This window comes from Rana temporaria, chromosome 9 (assembly GCF_905171775.1).
Source record: "Rana temporaria chromosome 9, aRanTem1.1, whole genome shotgun sequence".
NCBI lineage: Eukaryota > Metazoa > Chordata > Amphibia > Anura > Ranidae > Rana > Rana temporaria.
The window spans coordinates 107942696-107962367 of NC_053497.1; the positions used below are offsets into that span (position 1 = coordinate 107942696).

The following is a 19672-nucleotide window of genomic DNA, read 5'->3' on the forward strand; positions in this document are numbered from 1 at the left end:
GAGGGGCCAGAAGTGGTTGCAGTGGACCCGGGAACAGGAAGTTCAGGACCACTTTCTGCCATTTCATGGCACAAAAGCAGGCAAGTATAAACCCATTTCTTATGAAGTAAAAAAAACAACACATTTACAGTCACTTTAAATCCGAGGTGGTGGTGGATTGGACCATACCATGATCAGAAAAATGTGGCTTTTAGCCTGGGTCGCTGTCAGTCCTTCTAAATTCCAAATTACTGGCCTAAATATGGCTTTACGAGAAGGAAAATAAAGGCTTGAAGAATATTACCCTGATGGTTGTGGATGCTGTTTTGTTAGCCTGGGAACAGATATACATTTAATGCTTCAGGCAAGCAAATCGTATATCATAAAAGGAACATATAGTGCAAGTATAGCCCAGGTTTTTATATGGAGTTTTGTTTTGGCTATAGATGGAAAAACACCATGATAAACTCAACATAATAATCAAATAATAAAGCCGGTTGCACTGTACATCCGTTTTTGTTTTATTCTAATTTCAGGTGCAAAATATGTCTCAGTCAATAGAAGTTCTTGACAGGCGGACCCAAAGGGACCTGCAATATGTAGAGAGAATGGAGAATCAAATGAAAGGCCTGGAATCCAAATTTAAACAAGTGGAGGAGACTCATAGGCAGCACCAGGCCAGGCAGTTCAAGGTGAGTACTGTTCCTCGTAGGTGGGGCTAGGTAAACTGTGTTAACATGGCTCCTGTAGAACTATAAGTCCACGAGGGGAATCTTAGTTATACAAAAACCTGTGCCACACAGATTGCCTACCTTCACTTCAACTACCCTACTTTGCATTATATATTATGATTTAGTAAAGTTTGCTATGCTCATTCTCTCTGAGGTTTTACTAGAAACAAGACAGTAACTAGAATAAAGAGGGTTTTCATCTAGTAAACTGACTATAGAAAAGTAGAATATAATGTCAGAAGGTGATAAGTAATCTGAGACAATTTTCTGTCCTTTTTTACAGTATTTTAGCTTGGGCTAATATCCATCTCCTGAGCTCTTCCCCTGTTTTTTTACCCCTGTTTTTTTACAAAATTCTGTAGGTGTATAGATGTGTCGGTAGTTGACGATGGCATGCTAAATCTTGAAATAGGCAAGCTGAGAATCCTTTTACATTATCGTTTTAAAATTTACACTTGTTTGTTTTACTTGCTAAAGCAAATGTAGCTAATCTTTGAATATACTTTACCAAACTAAATCAATTAATAAACCAAGAGATACAATCAGGGCTGGACTGGAACAAAAATTTGGCCCTGGACCCCATCCAGACCAGCCCACTTTAATTTTGAGTGTCCCTATCAGCACCCCCTTACATAAGAGTGGTCCTCATCAGCACTCCCTTACATCTAAGTGGCCCCTTCAGCACCCATCTTCACATCAGAGTGGTCCCTATCAGCGTCCTCTTACATCAAGTGTCACCCCTTTCCTCCCCATGTACTCACAGCTCTCCAGAATGAAGGCAGCTTCTCTTCCTCTCTCCAGCCATGTGATAAGTTACAAGTGATAAGGGGAGAGAGGAAGGAAAGTCTGCCAGCTGTCTATCTCCCCCTGCAGGCTGGAGGGAGCAGAACGCCTCATCCTCACTCCAGCAAGTGTTGGCAGCTGTTCTTCGGTGACAGGAATAAAATTGTGATCATTCCTATCAGTAAGGAGCAGATCCAAGACTGTGTCTGACCGGCCCACTGAGTCATAGGCCCACCAGGAAACTCCTGGTAATCCCGATGACCAGTACATGTCTGGATACAATCAGTAGGTAATCATAACCAATGGGCAGTCTTAGTAGCAAACCAATTCAGGAGTAAAGAACATGGAGTCCTGTTAGGATAAACAAAAATCACACAAGGTCTCTCTGCAACCTGTTCCTAATTTTTCAAATTAATGATTTTTGAAAATGTTATGCCATGTTCTGCCTCTTCTACTGGTTAAGCCCTGCCCACTCATATTACATAAGCTGTGCCGTTTTTGCTTTACTCCATTCATTTGCATATGGTTGCTGTAAAAAAGCTAACTAGTAAGCAGTTTATCACCTTTGGTGATGTTCTGAGATGCAGAATAAATGTAACAATACACTCAAAACATAATAAGAAACACCAAGGACCAGAGTAGGTCTTAAAAGTGAGATTTCACAAAGCACTAAAATCTTTACAAGTAGAAGACAGGTTACAATTTTATTATCTTTGGTGTGCTTCTCCTATCAGTGGTCTCCTGAAACTGCCTAAATAATAGTTTCCCTAGTCCTGCCAAGAAAACTCACTCATATAGCAGGTAACAAAGACAGCTAGTGACTTCACAATAATATTGGTTGTAAAACCGTCCCCTGTACCTTAGATCGTATCCCCAAGAAATACCTTTAACCTTTTTTCAAGAGCAAATGCATCAGAAAAGAGAACAATAAAGTAGGAAAGACCAAACCGTTAAGTGTCTGTCCACCTTAGGGCCCTTTCACACTAGCGGACCGTATATCCGCATTTTCATCCGTTCGTTTGCGGATGAAAACGGGATATACATGGGTCCCTATGTGATTACGGGTGTCAGCGGATGAACATCCGCTGACACCCGTAATTTGTCCGCCTCCGCAAAGATCCGCATTTGCAGACGGAAGAAATCCTATTTTTCTTCCGTCTGCCGGATCTGATGAACACGGACATACGGTCCGTGTTCGTCCGATCCCCCATAGGGGAGAGCGGAGGAAACACAGGGCGGTCCCTGCACAGTGTGCGGGGACCGCCCTGTCAGCTGCCAGCTCAGCGGAGATTTTACAGAGGATCCCCGCTGAGCAAAGCGGACACACGGAGCGGATCATTACTGATCCGCTCCGTGTGAAAGGGCCCTAACAGTGATATGGTATGTAGGTGGGGGTTGATAAGTTGAGTCCTTTGTTTGATGTATCCCAGGGCTTTATTTTTTTTTAGTTCTTTGCTTTGTTCCAACTCAGTTTGGGGTGTTCCTACTCCTGCCATTGCATTAACCAGCACCAGGTGTGAATCTACCTCACTGCAGCCAAAACAAGTGTGGAGATCTGGAAAGTCAACTACAGACATCTCCTTACTGGTCACCTCGAAAAATATAAGCAATAACTAGGTAAATAACTCCTCAGCAGCCACTGAATACCTTATAGGGTGGACAGACCCTATAAAAGGTATGCCACTTTATTGATAAGCTCAGCAGACTCTTTTTAAATCAAATTGGTTTCCTCAGTGAATGGGAGGTAAGCTTATCCCGACAGCTTCCTGGCAGTTCCTGTCACTTAATGAGATTGGAGAGGCTGATTTTCCAGCAGAGATGCAGCATGGCAATGCATGACATGTAATTAGTGACAAATAGATGTTAGCATGCCTTGCGTGATTTAACAAATAACCTTTCCTGGTGCCATCTCCCTCTACTAATAGGTCAGAGACGATCAAGCTTTTGCAGCTACAACTGAGAATAATTTACATCATTAAAAGGCCAGGGAAGTTATTCCAGGTCACACAGCGACTATCAGATTTTGTTATTTTTTTTTTTAATTAATCCAATTATTCTGAGGGTAAAAAATAAAGTAAAGCACACTGCTTTCCAATATGAGGGACTCTTTTTAGGTAAGAGTCAAACCACTAAAGTGTTTGCATTGCCCATGAAAATGTAATTCCTTTAGGTTTCTGGAATTAATAGGGTAAAAAAACAGACCCCACAAATAGCGTGATCTTTCCTTGATATAAGTGTAGCACCCTATTACAGCATTAGATAACCCATTACATACATTAGTCACATTACAAACAAAAGACATTCAAGATAATATAGACCCACACCGTATACTTACACTATTATAAAAGTATAAAGACTGCAGTATATACAAAGATAGAGATTATATTATATATATATATATCTCTCACACACACACACACACACACACATATTAATTAAATATATACAATTTTTTTCCCTTACCAAATAGACCTAAACAAGCTGAAACATTTACTACATAAAAGATATAGTGAAAACTTTATTTGCTCCAAGCTTGTGCAGTAATAGCAGCAGTGAGCACAGTACTTAATATTTTAACAGATCACTAGGAGTATCACTTAACACAACTAACATGGTTACATCCAGGATTAGTTAAAAAATAAACCCTTTAAAAAAGGTGTACATTGAAATAAAATATGCCACAGGGTCCCCTTTAACCACTTTCCGACCGCCCTATAGCAGATATACTGCTACACGGTGGCCGCTCTGTGCAGAATCAAGTTTATATAGGCAATTCTGCACTGTTGTCTAGGGGGCGCGTGCACACCGCCAATGTGCCACTTGTGCTCCGATTTCTCAGAGCAGGTGCTGGGCAATGGATGTCTGCCAGTACCCGATGATCGGCGGGCAGAGGCACAAGATGGAGATCTGTCTATGAAAACAAGGCAGAGCTCTGTTCTGATAGGGGGAAAGTGATGGATCTTGTGTCTCTTAGTAAAAGCAGCACACAGTTTACAAAAAAAACACTAGTTAGGCATATCTTTAGCACTGATCACTGTATTAGTGTCACTGGTTCCCACAAAGTGTTAAAAGTGTCAGTTAGTGTCCAGTTCTACGTAATCGCAGTCCTAATACAAATCGCTGCCATTACTAGTATAAAAAAAAAGAAATAATGCATGAAAATTCCAGTATAAATTTTAGCAAAATAAATGTATCAGAATACATATTGGCCTAAATTTATGAATAAATTAGATTTTTTAATCACTTCCATACCAGGCACTTATGCACCTTCCTGCCCAAGTCAATTTTCAGCTTTCAGCACGGTCGCAATTTGAATGACAATTGCCTGGTCATACAACACTGTACCCAAATGAAATTTTTATCATTTTGTTCCCACAAATAGAGCTTTCTTTTGGTGGTATTTGATCACCTCTGCGATTTTTATTTTTTGCGCAACAACTAAAAAAAATACCGATTTTTTTTTTTTTTTTTTTTTTTTTTTAAATAAGTTTTTAGTTTTTTCTGTAAATTTTTTTGTAAATAAGTAAGTTTTCTTCTTCAATTATGGGCACCGATGAGGTGGCACTGATGGGCACCAATGAGGTGGCACTGATGGGCACCGATAGGCGGCACTGATGGGCACCGATAGGCGGCACTGATGGGCACCGATAGGCGGCACTGATGGGCACCGATAGGCGGCACTGATGGGCACCGATAGGCGGCACTGGTATTCGGCACTGATGGGCACTCATAGGGGGCACTGATGGGCACTCATAGGCGGCACTGATGGGCACTCATAGGCGGCACTGATGGGCACTCATAGGCGGCACTGATGGGCACTCATAGGCGGCACTGATGGGCACTCATAGGCGGCACTGATGGGCACTCATAGGCGGCACTGATGGGTGGCACTGATGGGCACTCATGGGTGGCAATTATGGGTGGCACTCATGGGTGGCAATTATGGGTGGCACTGATGGGCACTGATGGGTGGGCACTGGGCATAGATGGGCACTAAGAGGTGGCACTAATGGACACTGGGTTGCACTGGACACTGGGTGGCACTGATGGCATTGCTGGGCATCATTTCAGCCAGTGCCCATTTGTGGGTACTGATTGGCATAGATTGTGTTATATATATTTTTTTTATTGGTGTTTTTTTGTTTTTGTTTTTTGCTCTATTGAGCACCGGGGGGCACTACCTGGTGGTCCAGTGTTGGCATCCGAGGGGGGGCTGCACTGATAAACAATCTGCATGAACCTGTCAGACGCGAGTGAGGAAGAGCCGATCAACGTCTCTTCCTGTTTACATCGTGATCAGCCGTGGTTGGACACGGCTGATCACGTAGTAAAGAGCCTCCACCCCGCATCACCGATTAAATCCTGCAGGACGTCAATAGACATCCAGTCAAGATTTCACAACCACTTCCCGGACGTCAATTGACTTTTGAGTAAAAAATATTGTTGTTTTTTTTCCAAATTGGCAGACTTTTTTTTTTGTTTATAGCGCAAAAAAAAAAACCTGCAGGTGTGATCAAATACCACCATAAGAAAGCTCTATTTATGGGAAACAATTCTATTTTATTTGGGTACAGAGCAGCATGACCGTGCAATTGTCAGTTAAAGCAACGCAGTGCCGTATGATTGGCCCAGGTACCATGTGATACCTGTGGGCTAATCACAGCATCACAACAGTAAGAAAGCTGTTCATGAATGAAAGCTGACAGTTTGCTTACATATTATAGGATTGCTTCGATTGGTCATAGCGATCACATCAATCTGGACACAGCCTGTCTGTAGCTACCGCCTGCCCACAGTGAACATACTGTGGATGGAGAGCAAGTGATTAACACTGATGTTTGTGCAACTCAAAATTGTTCAGATTTGTGAAAGTAAAAGATAAATTTAGACTGGTTTCTAAATCTAATGCTCCTCTAGAGAGCAATCACCATTCCGATAATTTTTTGAGAGGTGATTAACAGGCAGGATTTAGCTCTATTTTTGCTGACAAATGCACGTGCAACTGTGTGGCATTGGATGCAGCGCTTTACCGTACACTTGATGGGTTATGTGTGGACATTGTAACACGTTGGGGGTGAGAAGCATCACAACTGCAGCATGTAAACACCCCCATCCGCGGCCATTTTCAGCTGGGGAGGGTGTTCTAAAAACACAGCTCAGCCATGCATTTTTACCTCCTCCCAATTGCACGTATAAATGAGGCCTTATAGATGCTTTAAAAACATGTTACAGCAAACCCCAAATTCTCTAGCACTGCTGCACAGGCTATAGAGTAGAATGACAATTAAGCTCCCTCAAGATAGTTATAAATGATGAAAATGTCAAGTCATATAGTGCTCCCGTTTGTCAGTACATAAACCACATCATGCAGAATTACACCCATTATGCCATGAAGCACATAGAACATCAGTACAGCAAGAATGCCACATTAGACACCCCTCTAACATTGGCTGTATATGTTTAATTATTATAAAAGGTATATAGTTATTTCATGATACTATCATTAAAATAACAGTCTTAGTTTTATAGCACCATCATATTCTATAGCATTTTACACTACAGCTTTGCATTGTTAACAATGTACGTATGGAACAATATAGTTAACATACGGTCCTGCTCACTACGGCTTACAGCCCAATAGGAAACATGACGTACAAGGGGCCTGCGATCATTACATCTTACAGTCCAATAGTGAAGAGGCATGAGTGTCCTGCTCACTACAGCTTACAGTCTAATATGGAACAGGAGGCATGAGAGCATTGCTTATTACAACATACATTCTAAATAGTGAACAGGAGGTGTGTGGGTTCTGCTCATATTACAGCTTATAGTGCAGTAGGCAACAGGAGGCATGAACGCTCTTTTTTCGTACCTTAAAATAGAATAAAAAACAGAAATATAAGGGTCATTGGAAAGAATTTGTTGTAATGATAGTTTGAGAGACTCTTCATTAATACTAAACCATCTTTTAATAACCTCAGAGCTTCTAAAATTACAACCCCACAGAGTGTCTGTGCAGAAGAGAAGGACATGTGAAGTGCCCCAGTATTGTCTTATGCATTATTAATGGATCTAGGCTCATCTGGCCCCATCACTATAGATATTCCCTTGTGTTGGGTTATGGAGGAGCTGGGAGCAGCTGCTCTTTCTAAGTGTCTCATTGTACATTACAGAAAACTCCAGAAAGTTCCACCAGCCAAGGTCAACCATGAGACTGTCATGGAGGACATCTTTGGCTCCGCTGTCACTTGCTCCTGTTTAATTGCTCCCGCTGGGAGAAAGGCGGTATTGAAAGGAAAATTCAAGCCTTCTCAGGGCCATAGCCCATCAGCTGCAGCACTGAGCTGTCATTTCCACCCTCTGCTCGCCAATAAAAGTGGATTTCAGGTCTGAACTGGGTCAACAGGCTCACACTAAAATAGAACATATCTTATAATTACATTGTTTTATTATTTTCCACAAAGTGTTAAGATTACATACCAGCTCCTGATGTTCTTCTAGCTGATGTATTATTTTAATATGAAGGCACAGCGCGATACATGTTTCTTTTACGCCTAGGGAAAAAAAAAAAACAGATGTCTATTTTGCTGACTGCCTGACTTTGTTGCAGAATGCAAATAATACATGGTAAAAAAAACACACACACACACAGAGCGCAAGTTTTAAGAGACTGACAGTCATCAGCCTTGTAAAATATGGTCCTATCTGCTGTTTAAAAAAAACATAAAAAAAAACATCCCCTTTGCACACAACTCCAACCCTTTTTAGAAACACAAGACTAATAATATATTTATTATTGCTCCTTTTTTTTTGCACATATTACACTGACCATATACTATACAATCAAATTGTACAAATATCCTCAGACCTACCGTTACTTATGTAGTACAAAAGGATTTGATATCACTGGAATGCATTGTTTAGATGTGTGCTTATATTGTTTAGTTTTACATTCTCTGTATAATCAGATTGTGAAGTTTATGGCTAGTTTTATGCAGAGCATAACAGAGCACATATAGTCAGTCCTTATTATATTACAAGTGCACTATAGAGCAAGTTTGGATAGCAGCTAATTACTGGTCAACACATTTTGGATTGTGAGGGGGAAATATTGCACAGATGAAATCCACACAAATAGAAGAAAACAAACTTGGCAAAGATAGAACTCCAATGCAAGCCGAGACCAGAAGTCCAAAGCTTCAAGGGCACTAATAACTATACAGCCATCGTGCTACCCAAGATCTACTAAAAGTGGCCTCACACACACAGTCTGACTGAGTCATTGTGAAGGACTACATGATTGGAGATAGAATTATATAGTTGTTGGGAAATGTAATGACTGATTGTGCAATCAGGCTGCAACGTGTGAATACTTTTAAGAGGCACATCAGTGAGAGCATCTTTATAAAGTGCCCATCCACAACCCACCCTCTCAAACCCTTATATTAACCTTCCCAGTGCTCACTCACAGTTAGTGACAGAACCTCTGTGGCCTCCTTCCCAGCATTCGGGTCTAGCAGCCTGAGCCCTGTTATATGATGGAGGATGTGCCATCACTGTTCCCCATGGCGGAAAACACTAGATATTTTAGTGGCAGCTGCAATGGAGGAAGATGTGGTGAGGGAGCACTGGCAAGAAGCGTATTGGGGTTTGGAGAAGAGCGTGGCTAATACTACCAAGACATTGTCACTTTGCCCTAAATTGGCAAGTCAACAGTGTCTTTTTAAAGTTTACTACACAAATTATACTCTCCTTTAGATCTACCAATAACCATGTAGGGCAGTGGTTCTCAACTCCTGTCCTCAGGACCCACTAACAGGCCAGATTTAAAGTATTACCTTGGGGAGATGCACACTAGAATACTGCAATCACTGAGCAGCAAGTGAATTCGCCTGTGATGTGGGTCCTGAGGACAGGAGTTGAGAACCACGAATGTATGGGATGGTCTACTTGATTGGATACAGATTGGCTAGTTAGATTAGGTAGGTGCTTATATTATATAGGTTTAAAAATCTAAAGTTAAGTTGATTGCACAGTGAGATTGTAACATGTATGGTGACCCTAAGACAGAATATGTAAAGCAAAATTATAAAACGTGAGGCCACCACCTTAAAGTGGTTCCAAAGCCAGAAGTTTTTTTACTTTCATGCATTCTATGCATTAAGGTTAGCAAGCAGCTCCCGCCTCCAGCCTCCCCTTATACTTACCTGAGCCCAATTTCAATCCAGCAAAGTGCACGAGAGCAGAGGCTCTCTTGGCTCTCTCTCTTCTCATAGGCTTAGACTCGGCAGCAGGAGCCAATGGGCAATTACTTGCACATGATTGAATGGTGGAAGTCAGGGGGAAGTCAGCCTCCCGCCATTGGCTCCCGCTGCTGTCAAAGTCAGTAAGCCAATGAGGCGAGAGAGGTGGTGCAGTTGAGCCATGGCTCTGTGTCTGAATGAACACCCAGAGCAGCGGCTGAGCTTGGGTGTCCCCATAGCAAGCTGCTTGCTGTAGCGGCACTTGACAGGAGGGAGAATCCAGTGAGGGACCGAGAACAGCATTATCTGGGCTACTCTGTGCAAAACTACTACACAGAGTAGGCAAGCATGACATGGTTGTTATTTTTAAACAAAAACAACCAAGACTTTAGACTCACTTTAACTGACCTCCAACTGTAAAGCAGCGTACATACGACCATTTTGAATGTCCTAGAAAAAACAATGTTTTTTTTACGTGATTCTTGTCAAGCCTGCCTTGCATACACACGATAGTGAAAAAAAAAATGCTTGCGCAAAGCGTGGTGACGTACAGCACATACGACGGCACTATAAAAGGGGAAGTTCCATTCAGATGGCGCCACCCTGTGGGCTGCTATTGCTGATTTTGTGTTAGTAAAAGTTTGGTAAGAGACGATTTGCGCTTTTCAGTCTTCATGCTTTTCAGTCCGTTACAGCGTGACGAATGTGCTATCTCCATTACAAACGCTAGTTTTACCAGAACGAGTGCTCCCATCTCATAACTTGCTTCTGAGCATGCGCGTTTTATTTCCCAGTCGTTAAAGCTTACACACGACAACATGAAAAATCAACGAGAAACATTATAGCATGTTCTAAATTTTTCACGTCGCGAAAAATGCTATGGAGCCTACACACGATCGTTTTTAATGACCATTTTTAAAAAATTCATTTTTCACGTCATGAAAAAACGGTCATGTGTACGGGGCATAAGAATTGTACATGGTTCTAGAAGTATACTACTGACTAAAGCCTATTATTTAAATATTATATATTTATTATTACATTCCATAAAAGGATTCTGTACACATTTCTAAATGTATATTAAAATGTTCCCTCTATCACATGATCCATTTCCAAGGAGAGAAAAACCAATACATTGACTCGAAATTATATAGTTAATAAAATGTGCAGCACTGATATTTAGAGACAATTGGATCTTTTCACAAGATTCTAATGAAGATTTCAAAGTCGAGGCCTGCATTGTGATTCATCATCCCAGAGTTTATTAAAATTGCTTACAAGCATACATTTTTTTTAGGGTTCCTAAATCTGGCTCCCCAAAATGTGATAACATTTTTGTCCCATCCTTCCAAGTTAATAGATTGTCAGCAGGTTATTGTATTTCTAGTGAGTACATTCCCAGCCGTCCCTTCTCCAATCCTAATAGTCAACTCATACAAGCACACACTACATTTAGTCAGATGTCAGGAAACTCGCTCAAATTGCAGAGAGGATATGCCAACTCTATGCAGTTCTCCTGATGAGACTAAAGTCCAGAACACGGTGCTGACAGCAAAGACTGACACCATTGCTTATGACAGGGCCGCCACACCTGAGAACACCAGCAAAGTGGAAATTTAGTTAAATACAAGTTAAAAGTAGGGTGACTAGACAATATTCTCCTCACTTAGAAAATTATGTTGCAATATATATATGAACCTTTAGCAAATGTGTGTTTTCCAGAACAGCTGTGTTTTTAAAATCCATACTTTCTTGTTGACATTGTATTAGCCTGAGAAGCTTTATGAAAAGAAATTAACAATTTATTTTGCATGCAGCAGATTATATGTGCGGTTATTGAAAAATCTTTATGAACTGAAATAGGTAGAGCTTTTTAAAATAAGTTTGCACTGTGCTTTTATTTACTTAGTAAGAATAGGAAAGTATGCTGTATTTACTAAGGCAAAGAGCAAGGTGTAATGCTGGCCATATACTGGATGTAGTAATCTGGAAGATTACTGTCAGAAAACGAACACAAGGGAACTGGATGGCCTACACAATATGTCACCCACACATTCAAATGTTTTCCAGTTTTGAACAAAACAAATAATCAAAAGAACAAAATTGCTCTAAAAAAATTAATACAAATAAAATAAAGGATGGAAACTATTGTATTGTCAGTTCAAAACATTTTCAATCAATTTCTGCCCACATTTTAATTGTTCAGATGCTTGGACAAAAAAAAAAAAAAAGGAAACAATTAAAACACACTGTCTACTCCCTTCCCTCTCCTCGACGAGGATTGAGGGTTTTACCTGATGGGTAGAAGTTTTCCAACAACAAGCACTTCTCATATGGAAGGCATGTCATCCACATACACATTTAAAATATGTTCATCTTTTAAGAATAAAAATAATAAATGCATCTATTTTTTTCAGAAAAAAAAATTGTGCATTGATTATTTTTTCCTGCAGGAGCCTGAAAACCATTGCACTCATGATCAGTGGGCCAGGTAGGTAGGCTTATGCAGGCTAGACATTGGCAATTCATTTAGTTATGAATTTGTTTTTCAATTAAATTAGACAAATCCATTAATTCGGAAATATTTGAAAACTAAAAATTTGAAAGATTGGAAATTCAAAAATAAGAACAAAAACCCAAACTAATAAGAACTATAGCTAACTATTAAATTATAGGTATTGGCATCTCCTTTCAAATTTGTCTGTTAGTGAATGTAACGAATATAAATTTATCCAAAGTTACGAATTGTCCAAAATAACAAATGCTGCATCTAAACGAATGGAACGTAACAAATAATATTATTATTAATAAAAACGTTTCATTATTAATTTATTACGTTCCATTCGTTTAGATGTGGCATTCATAATTCGAAACTTCAGATAAATTTATATTCCTTACGTTCACCAACAGCTAAATTCCAAAGGAAATTCCAATACCTATACTTTAATAGTTATTTGTTAGTTATTTCCAAATTTAAATTTTATGCCATCATTCTATTTCAATCATAGTAAATGACCCAGAAAAAAAAACAAAAAACAACACGAATGAAACTAAAACAAACACATTTTTCAGCAGTGCACATTGTCTACTGCAGACAAGCCCTGCAGCCTTCCGCCCATACCTCCATATGGGCTGCAGTTTGAAATCTGTAAGGGTTGTGAATGAATTACAAGGGAGCTGATCAGCACCCTTACAGTTCATTCAGAACTACAAGCCACCTACTGCTAAATCTGTGAATTATTGACACAGCCATGTGGGCGGAGCCCGTACAGACATGCTGTTTTTAAATTGTGACAGCGGGTGTGGGGAGAAGATCCCTGCCTGTTGTCATACTGAGGGGGGGGGTGAAATTAGGGGAGGAGAGATAGCAGGAGTTGGAACATGTTAGGGATAAATACCAGTGGAACATGTAACATGCTCCAAAAAGGTGAAATTTGGGGTTTTCCCCAGAATTTTAAGAGGGGAAATCTTCCAATGGAGACACTAGTTCTGGTGACTTGTGGGTCCCCAAAAAATTTCCTAAATTTACAGGAATTTCCTATCACTTGTCTTGGCTATGGGACAGGACGTGAAGGGAAATCTCAAAAGTGGGACACATGACGAAAAATAAAAAAATAGATATATAGAACAGGGGTGATCTCTATCCAAAATGGAAAAAAAAAAAGTTTTTCCTATAGTTCTAATTTAATTTAAGCACTCCCTAAATAATGGTAACTTACAATAACCAAACAGCAATTGTATTACATTGTTGCAACTGGCTGAAGTGCATTTATAGCCAAAACTTTTTATTCTTTTAGTTTTGGGTAACGTGGGAATAGGTTAGCACCCCTGTCAGGTTGTACTGATATCTAGGGTTCCATTACAGAGGTGTCCGTTTATGAAGCAGTGAAGAGCGGTGATCCCAGGGATCACCAGTGATCACAGCCCATAAACAGTTTATGAAACAGTGATAATCGGGGGAGAAGTTTTTGAACTTGTTCTCCCGCAGATTATCTCTACACACAGTGAAGTCTCATAGACTGACACAGAAATGGCCAGTTTATGAAGCTGTGATCTGAGCTCTTCACTGGTGATCTGAGTCAGAATTCACACTCCCCGATTCACCATCTCAGAGCTGGTGAAGCGGGGAGTGAAGAGGGAATCCCGGGGGTTCTGAGGAGGAAGGAGGAAGATTTTTAACTTCCTTCTACCTCGTTCAGACCCCCCAACACTGTAACTATGTCCCGCTGTAATTTCTATGTGTATACATACATATATATATATATATATACATACATATATATATATATTGTATACATGTACACATATATATATATATATATATATATATATATATATATATATATATATATATATATATATATATATATATATATATATATATATATATATATATATATATAATGTGTGTGTATATACATGTATATACAATGTGTGTGTGTGTGTATACATATATATATATATTATGCAGGGGGACTCGTTATTTTAATTACATTAACCACATGTCTTTCAGTGAACTGAGCGGTGATAATTTATCACTGCTCAATAAACTGACATCTCCGTATTTCTGTGAATTTCTGGTCCGTTCTCCACTGTTTGAAGCGTTGGAAGATCACTTCACTCCTCCAAGGGTGAAGCGATCTTCTCCGCTTCATAAACAGGCACACAGAGGAGAAAAATCTTCACAGTGAATGCCGGAGAAAGAAGCAGTGAATAGATTTCACTGCTTCATAAACGGACACCAGAGACTTTCCTGAATTTTCTGGAGAGCACATTTTAGCAGACATGAAACAAAATAAAAAGCAGACGGGTGTTTTATTCCCCTACTTAAAAGGGGTTGTAAACCCTTGTTTTTTTTCATCTTAATGCATCCTATGCATTAAGATGAAAAAACTTCTGGCAGTCCCCGGCCCCCAGCCCACCTGTTTTACTCACCTGAGCCGTGGAATTCGCTCAGCGGTGATGCGCTCTGTCTCTCTCCACGGGGTCCCGACTCTTGATTGAATAGATTTATAGCAGCACAGCCATTGGCTCCCACTGCTGTCAATCAAATTCAATGACGCAGGGCCAAGTCATACATTCGGCGTCTATGGACACCAAATTAATGACTCGGGTCGTGCCCGCAAGGTAACCCCCCCCGGGAGAGCTCTTCTCCTAGGGGTGCAGGAAGGAGCCGCGAGAGCTGCAGAGGGACCCCAAAAGTCTGTGTTTGGGGCCACTCTGTGCAAAATGAGCTGCACAGTGGAGGTAAGTATGACATGTTTTTATTAACATTTTTTAGATAACAAACGATCCTTTAACCTAAAAAAACATTTTTACCTTTGTATATGTTGCTGTTGGACGTTTCCTTCCCTTCCTGTCTGGTGAGAAAAGTTGTCCCCAGGTCAGTAAGTGAGAGGAAATCTCTAAGGCTAGGTTCACATCTGTGCAAAAATGTGTGTAATTGCACTCATTCCCACACTCTTAAGTGGCACCCCTACACACTGAAAAACATAATGTGCTTTCCCACACACGGAAAAAACGATTACTGAAAAAAAAAAGGGGGGGGGGAGAGGGGTGCAGGAATCTTTTTCCTGCAGGACATGCAAGCACAGCAGCCCATTCAAATGAATGGGATGCCATGTACACACAAAAGGCATCTTGCAGAGCTGCATAGATGTGAACCTAGGTCAGTGATGGCAAACCTTGGCACCCTAGATGTTTTGAAACTACATTTCCCATGATGCTCATGCACTCTCCAAAACATCTGGGGTGCTAAGGTGCGCCATCACTGACCTAGGCCAAGGACTCTTGAGCGTTTTACCGATTTGTGAACATCAGCATTTCTGGACATAATTTCAGGTTTTTATGTTGGATGTATACATACTGGGCTTGTTTATGCACCTGTGTGCACATGCACAATTAAAACAATGGGTTGCATTTTAGATCAGAAAAAACATATATATTATTTTATTTATATATGTGTATACATATGTATATGTGTGTGTGTGTGTATATATATATATATATATATATATATATATATATATATATATATATATATATATATATACACACACACATATACACACACACATACACACATATACACACACACACACACACACACACACACACACACACACACCATATGCCTGAAAACTGAGCCTTTTCAGGCAGACACCAGTATTACCTGACAGAGGCACCAATCCTTCCCCACTCTATCCAAAAGTGAACAATATGTTTTGGCTGCAGATACATAAAGATGTCTGAAATCTGATAGATTTCTAGAAACCATCAATGCTCTTTCACTGCCTTAATAAATGAGCATCTATTTCTAAAAAATCTTGTTTTCAAGCAGTTTAGTGCACAAAGACTTCAATGGTATTTCATTTTCTTGCTTACAGGGCTAACTTAAATTGCAGTGACTGAAGAGGCAGTTAACTCCTATGTTTCCATGAAAGACACACAGCAGTTTGGGCACCAATCAGAATTTTTGTTCCCCCTATTTTTTTTCGCTTTCTTTTTATTTATTTTTTATTACTTTTTTACTCTTTATTCTCCCGATTAAAGCTTTCTCACTAAGGAACCTTCAACACCTTGAAATCCAATCTTCCTTTGCATGCAAATGTAGCTGCATTTCATGAAGAATTTTTAACCCTTGTCAATGCATTCTATTTTTTATTTAAAGAAAGAAAAAGAAAACTTTGTGTATGTGTTTTAAAAAAAAAAAAAGAAGCATGTAACCATAAGTTGTTGCATTTGAAAAAAAAATGATTAATAAAGGCCTTTCCCAAATAAGTTGTACTGACCATTTTTTTAATATGGTATTTTACAGTGCACTGCTCACACTGCCCTTTTTGGGAGGTCACAATGTCACTGTGGTTGGGAGTCAGACAAGTAGACAGGGTAGAGTAGACAGGCAGGTCAGGGTGTTGCCAAGTTTTGCATGCATGGCACTGAACCAGCTTATTTTAACCTTGCAGGCAATAAAAGCGAAAATGGAGGAACTTAGGCCTCTGATACCAGTGTTGGAAGAGTACAAAGCCGATGCCAAATTGGTATTGCAGTTTAAGGAGGAGGTCCAGAATCTGACGTCAGTTCTTAACGAGCTTCAGGAGGAGATTGGCGCCTATGACTACGAAGAACTGCAGAGCAGAGTGTCCAATCTTGAAGAAAGGCTCCGTGCATGCATGCAAAAATTAGGTAGGCCCAGACATTGTCACAATGGCAAACCCTGCTATGCCTATTCACACAAGACTGTAGCTAGCATTTAGAGACACCTCAACTGCAGTTGGGCAGCAAGCAATTCTTTCTGTGCTGTGGTCTAGTCATTAGATTAGCTAGACAGACTGAAAGATTTGTGGGTTACATGTGATAACTGATTCTGTTTTACTTCTACATTCTACTATCTTTTTTGCATCTTTCCAAGGGCTTGAGTACATGGGCATTTGTTTATACCAACTGCTTTTATTCCCATACACTTCAATTGGAATGTAAAAGCAGCTTGATGCTATTTAGAAGTAGGTCAAACACATGTGAACAATCAGGAGAGCATTTTGTAAATGTAGCCAAATGCACCTGATAGCATGCTGCATTTACTCATATACACAAGCCTTAGATTTGATTTTTATAAGAAAGCAATGTGCATATATAGTACATGACAAGGACAAGGTCATCTTGGCTTGCCACAAGAAAAACAAATTATATATAGAAATTCTGTTGTGGGTGGACCAGGCTACAAGCACACTGGGGTTGATTTAATAAAACTGGAGAGTGCAAAGTCTGATGCAGCTCTACATAGAAACCAATCAACTTCCAGGTTTTTGTTAAAGCTTAGGCTCCTTTCACACTGATGCTGTGTTTTTACCTTGCAAGAAAAATGCAAGCAAAAGATTTCCCTTTAATTTCTATTGAACTTTTTACATCACTGCCCTGTGGGTGCGGTTTGAAAAGTCCTGCATGCTGCATCTTTTGTGCGGTTTTGAAAACCACACCAAAAATGCAGCCTCCCATTGAAATGAATGGAAATTGAGGTAAAAACACACCGCAATTTTTTATTTTCCTTGCTAGTCCCCCTCGGATCTACAGCGACTGCACTTCCAAGTACAATTTCAAGTGCACTTTGCACTTGTAGTGCAAAGTGGATTTGCTTTTAGTAAATAACCCCCCCCCCCCCTATTGTGTTTACTTGAAGCCATATTGCAAATAAGAGGCCATATTCTAAATAAGCAGGATCTGGTCTCTGACACAGTATCCTAACAAACAAGGAACATCAAGATTCCTTTTGATGTGGCTTATTCTGGAAACTTGTACATACATTACATGCATTTTCTGCCAAGTAACAGGAATTCAGAAATGCCTACTTATGCTGCTTACATCCTTCATGTTTTCACTGTAGGTTTTTATACACATTATATAAGGCATTGCTTAGCCCCAGGCATTGAGTCATCAGTTACAAAGAGCAACATACTGTAACATTTTTTTTTAATGCTATATGTTTACTTTATCCTTTAAAAAAATAACAGTGAGGTACACCTAACCTTCACCACTCCAATCATGGAAAATAAAAGTGCAATGTTTATAACATGTCCACCAAGATGGAGGAGATCATGCAGGCTAATAGACTTGCCAACAAATTTAGCACAGGTCTCAATGTATGATGCCCTAGAGAGCAGGTGAAGCCTCTCGCACAATGTTCCATAGTTGCCAACATTTAAAAAAGATTATGACGGTCACTTTAGACCCCATGTACACGGGATGCTGCTAAACGTATGTTCAGAGGCAGGTGGATGCTTTTTTTAACTGCCCCTGAACTCATTCAATGTTATCTTACATGACCATGTACACAGTCTAGTTTTTTACCGTTTTTTAGGCAGTTACATTTAACAGCAAAAAAAAATGGGTTCAGACGCAGAAGATTTCCAAGTTTCAGACGCCAAACGCGACTAAACTTGGTAACCCGCGTTTAGCAGCGTTTCGTTTATAGGCGTTTTTCGTTTTTGCCCATTTAAAAAAATGTAATCAAACGCTTCTAAACATGGCAAAACAGACGTTTTAAACGTGGGTCACTATCTGTCAAGTTTAATCATTTAGGAGCAGTTGTAAAAGTGTCCCGTGTACATGGAGCCTTAATGGAATTAAGGTGAAAAATGTCTGTGTAGCTAATAAAATGGGTGTCTCTTTACAGCCTAGAGCTTGTAGTGTGGCACCCTTTTCCATTTACTTTGCTATGCTTTAGACCAGGGGTCTATAAACAGGCCCGGATTTACTCCCTTTGCCGCCCCAAGACCGGGGCCTTGTCTGGAATCCAGCCCTGGCTTTAAACCTTTTAAACAAATGGACAGTTTACTGTCCTTCAGACTTTAGGGGGGCCGGACAGTGGCCAAAAGGATTGGAAAAAGGCCTGGTGTCCAGCGGGATAAAATAGTGCCCCATCTTTAGTGTCAGTGGAGGAATAGTGCCCCATTGTTGATGTTAATGGAAAGAATTCTGCCCCATCACTGCTATTAGTGGGAGGAATCATTAATTGCAAGCTGATCAAGATCATTGCAAGTCCCCCCAATCATCATCATCCCCTTATTGCAACCCCCCCTCACCATCATCAGCCCCTCATTGCAACCCCCCTCACCATCGCAAGCCCCTCATTGCAAGCCCCCCCCCCCCTTCATCATTACATCATCTGCCCCTCATTGCAAGCCCCCCCCCCCCCACCATCATCAGCAACCCCACCATCATCATTTCATCATCAGCCCCCCCCACCATCATCATTACATCATCATCATCAGCCCCCATACCATCATCAGCCCCCCACCATCATCATTACATCATCATCAGCCCCCCTCACCATCGCAAGCCCCCCCCCCCACCATCGTAAGCCCCTCACAGCCTTTCTCCTTATTGTGCCAAACTGCTGTCACAGTCCCGCTGTGTCACGGTCCCGCTGTGTCACAAAGC

The 19672-nt window shown here is 40.4% G+C and overlaps 1 protein-coding gene across 2 annotated transcripts in view; it reads left to right on the forward strand.

Annotated features, from left to right (window-relative positions):
* Positions 1 to 19672, forward strand: part of OLFM1 (olfactomedin 1) — a 103857-nt gene that overhangs the window by 50989 nt on the left and 33196 nt on the right. For both annotated transcript variants that reach the window (XM_040324094.1, XM_040324093.1), the window contains exons 3-4: positions 516 to 671; positions 16702 to 16921. In XM_040324094.1, the coding sequence (XP_040180028.1) occupies positions 516 to 671; positions 16702 to 16921 (376 nt within the window). The remainder of the gene's footprint in view (positions 1 to 515; positions 672 to 16701; positions 16922 to 19672) is intronic.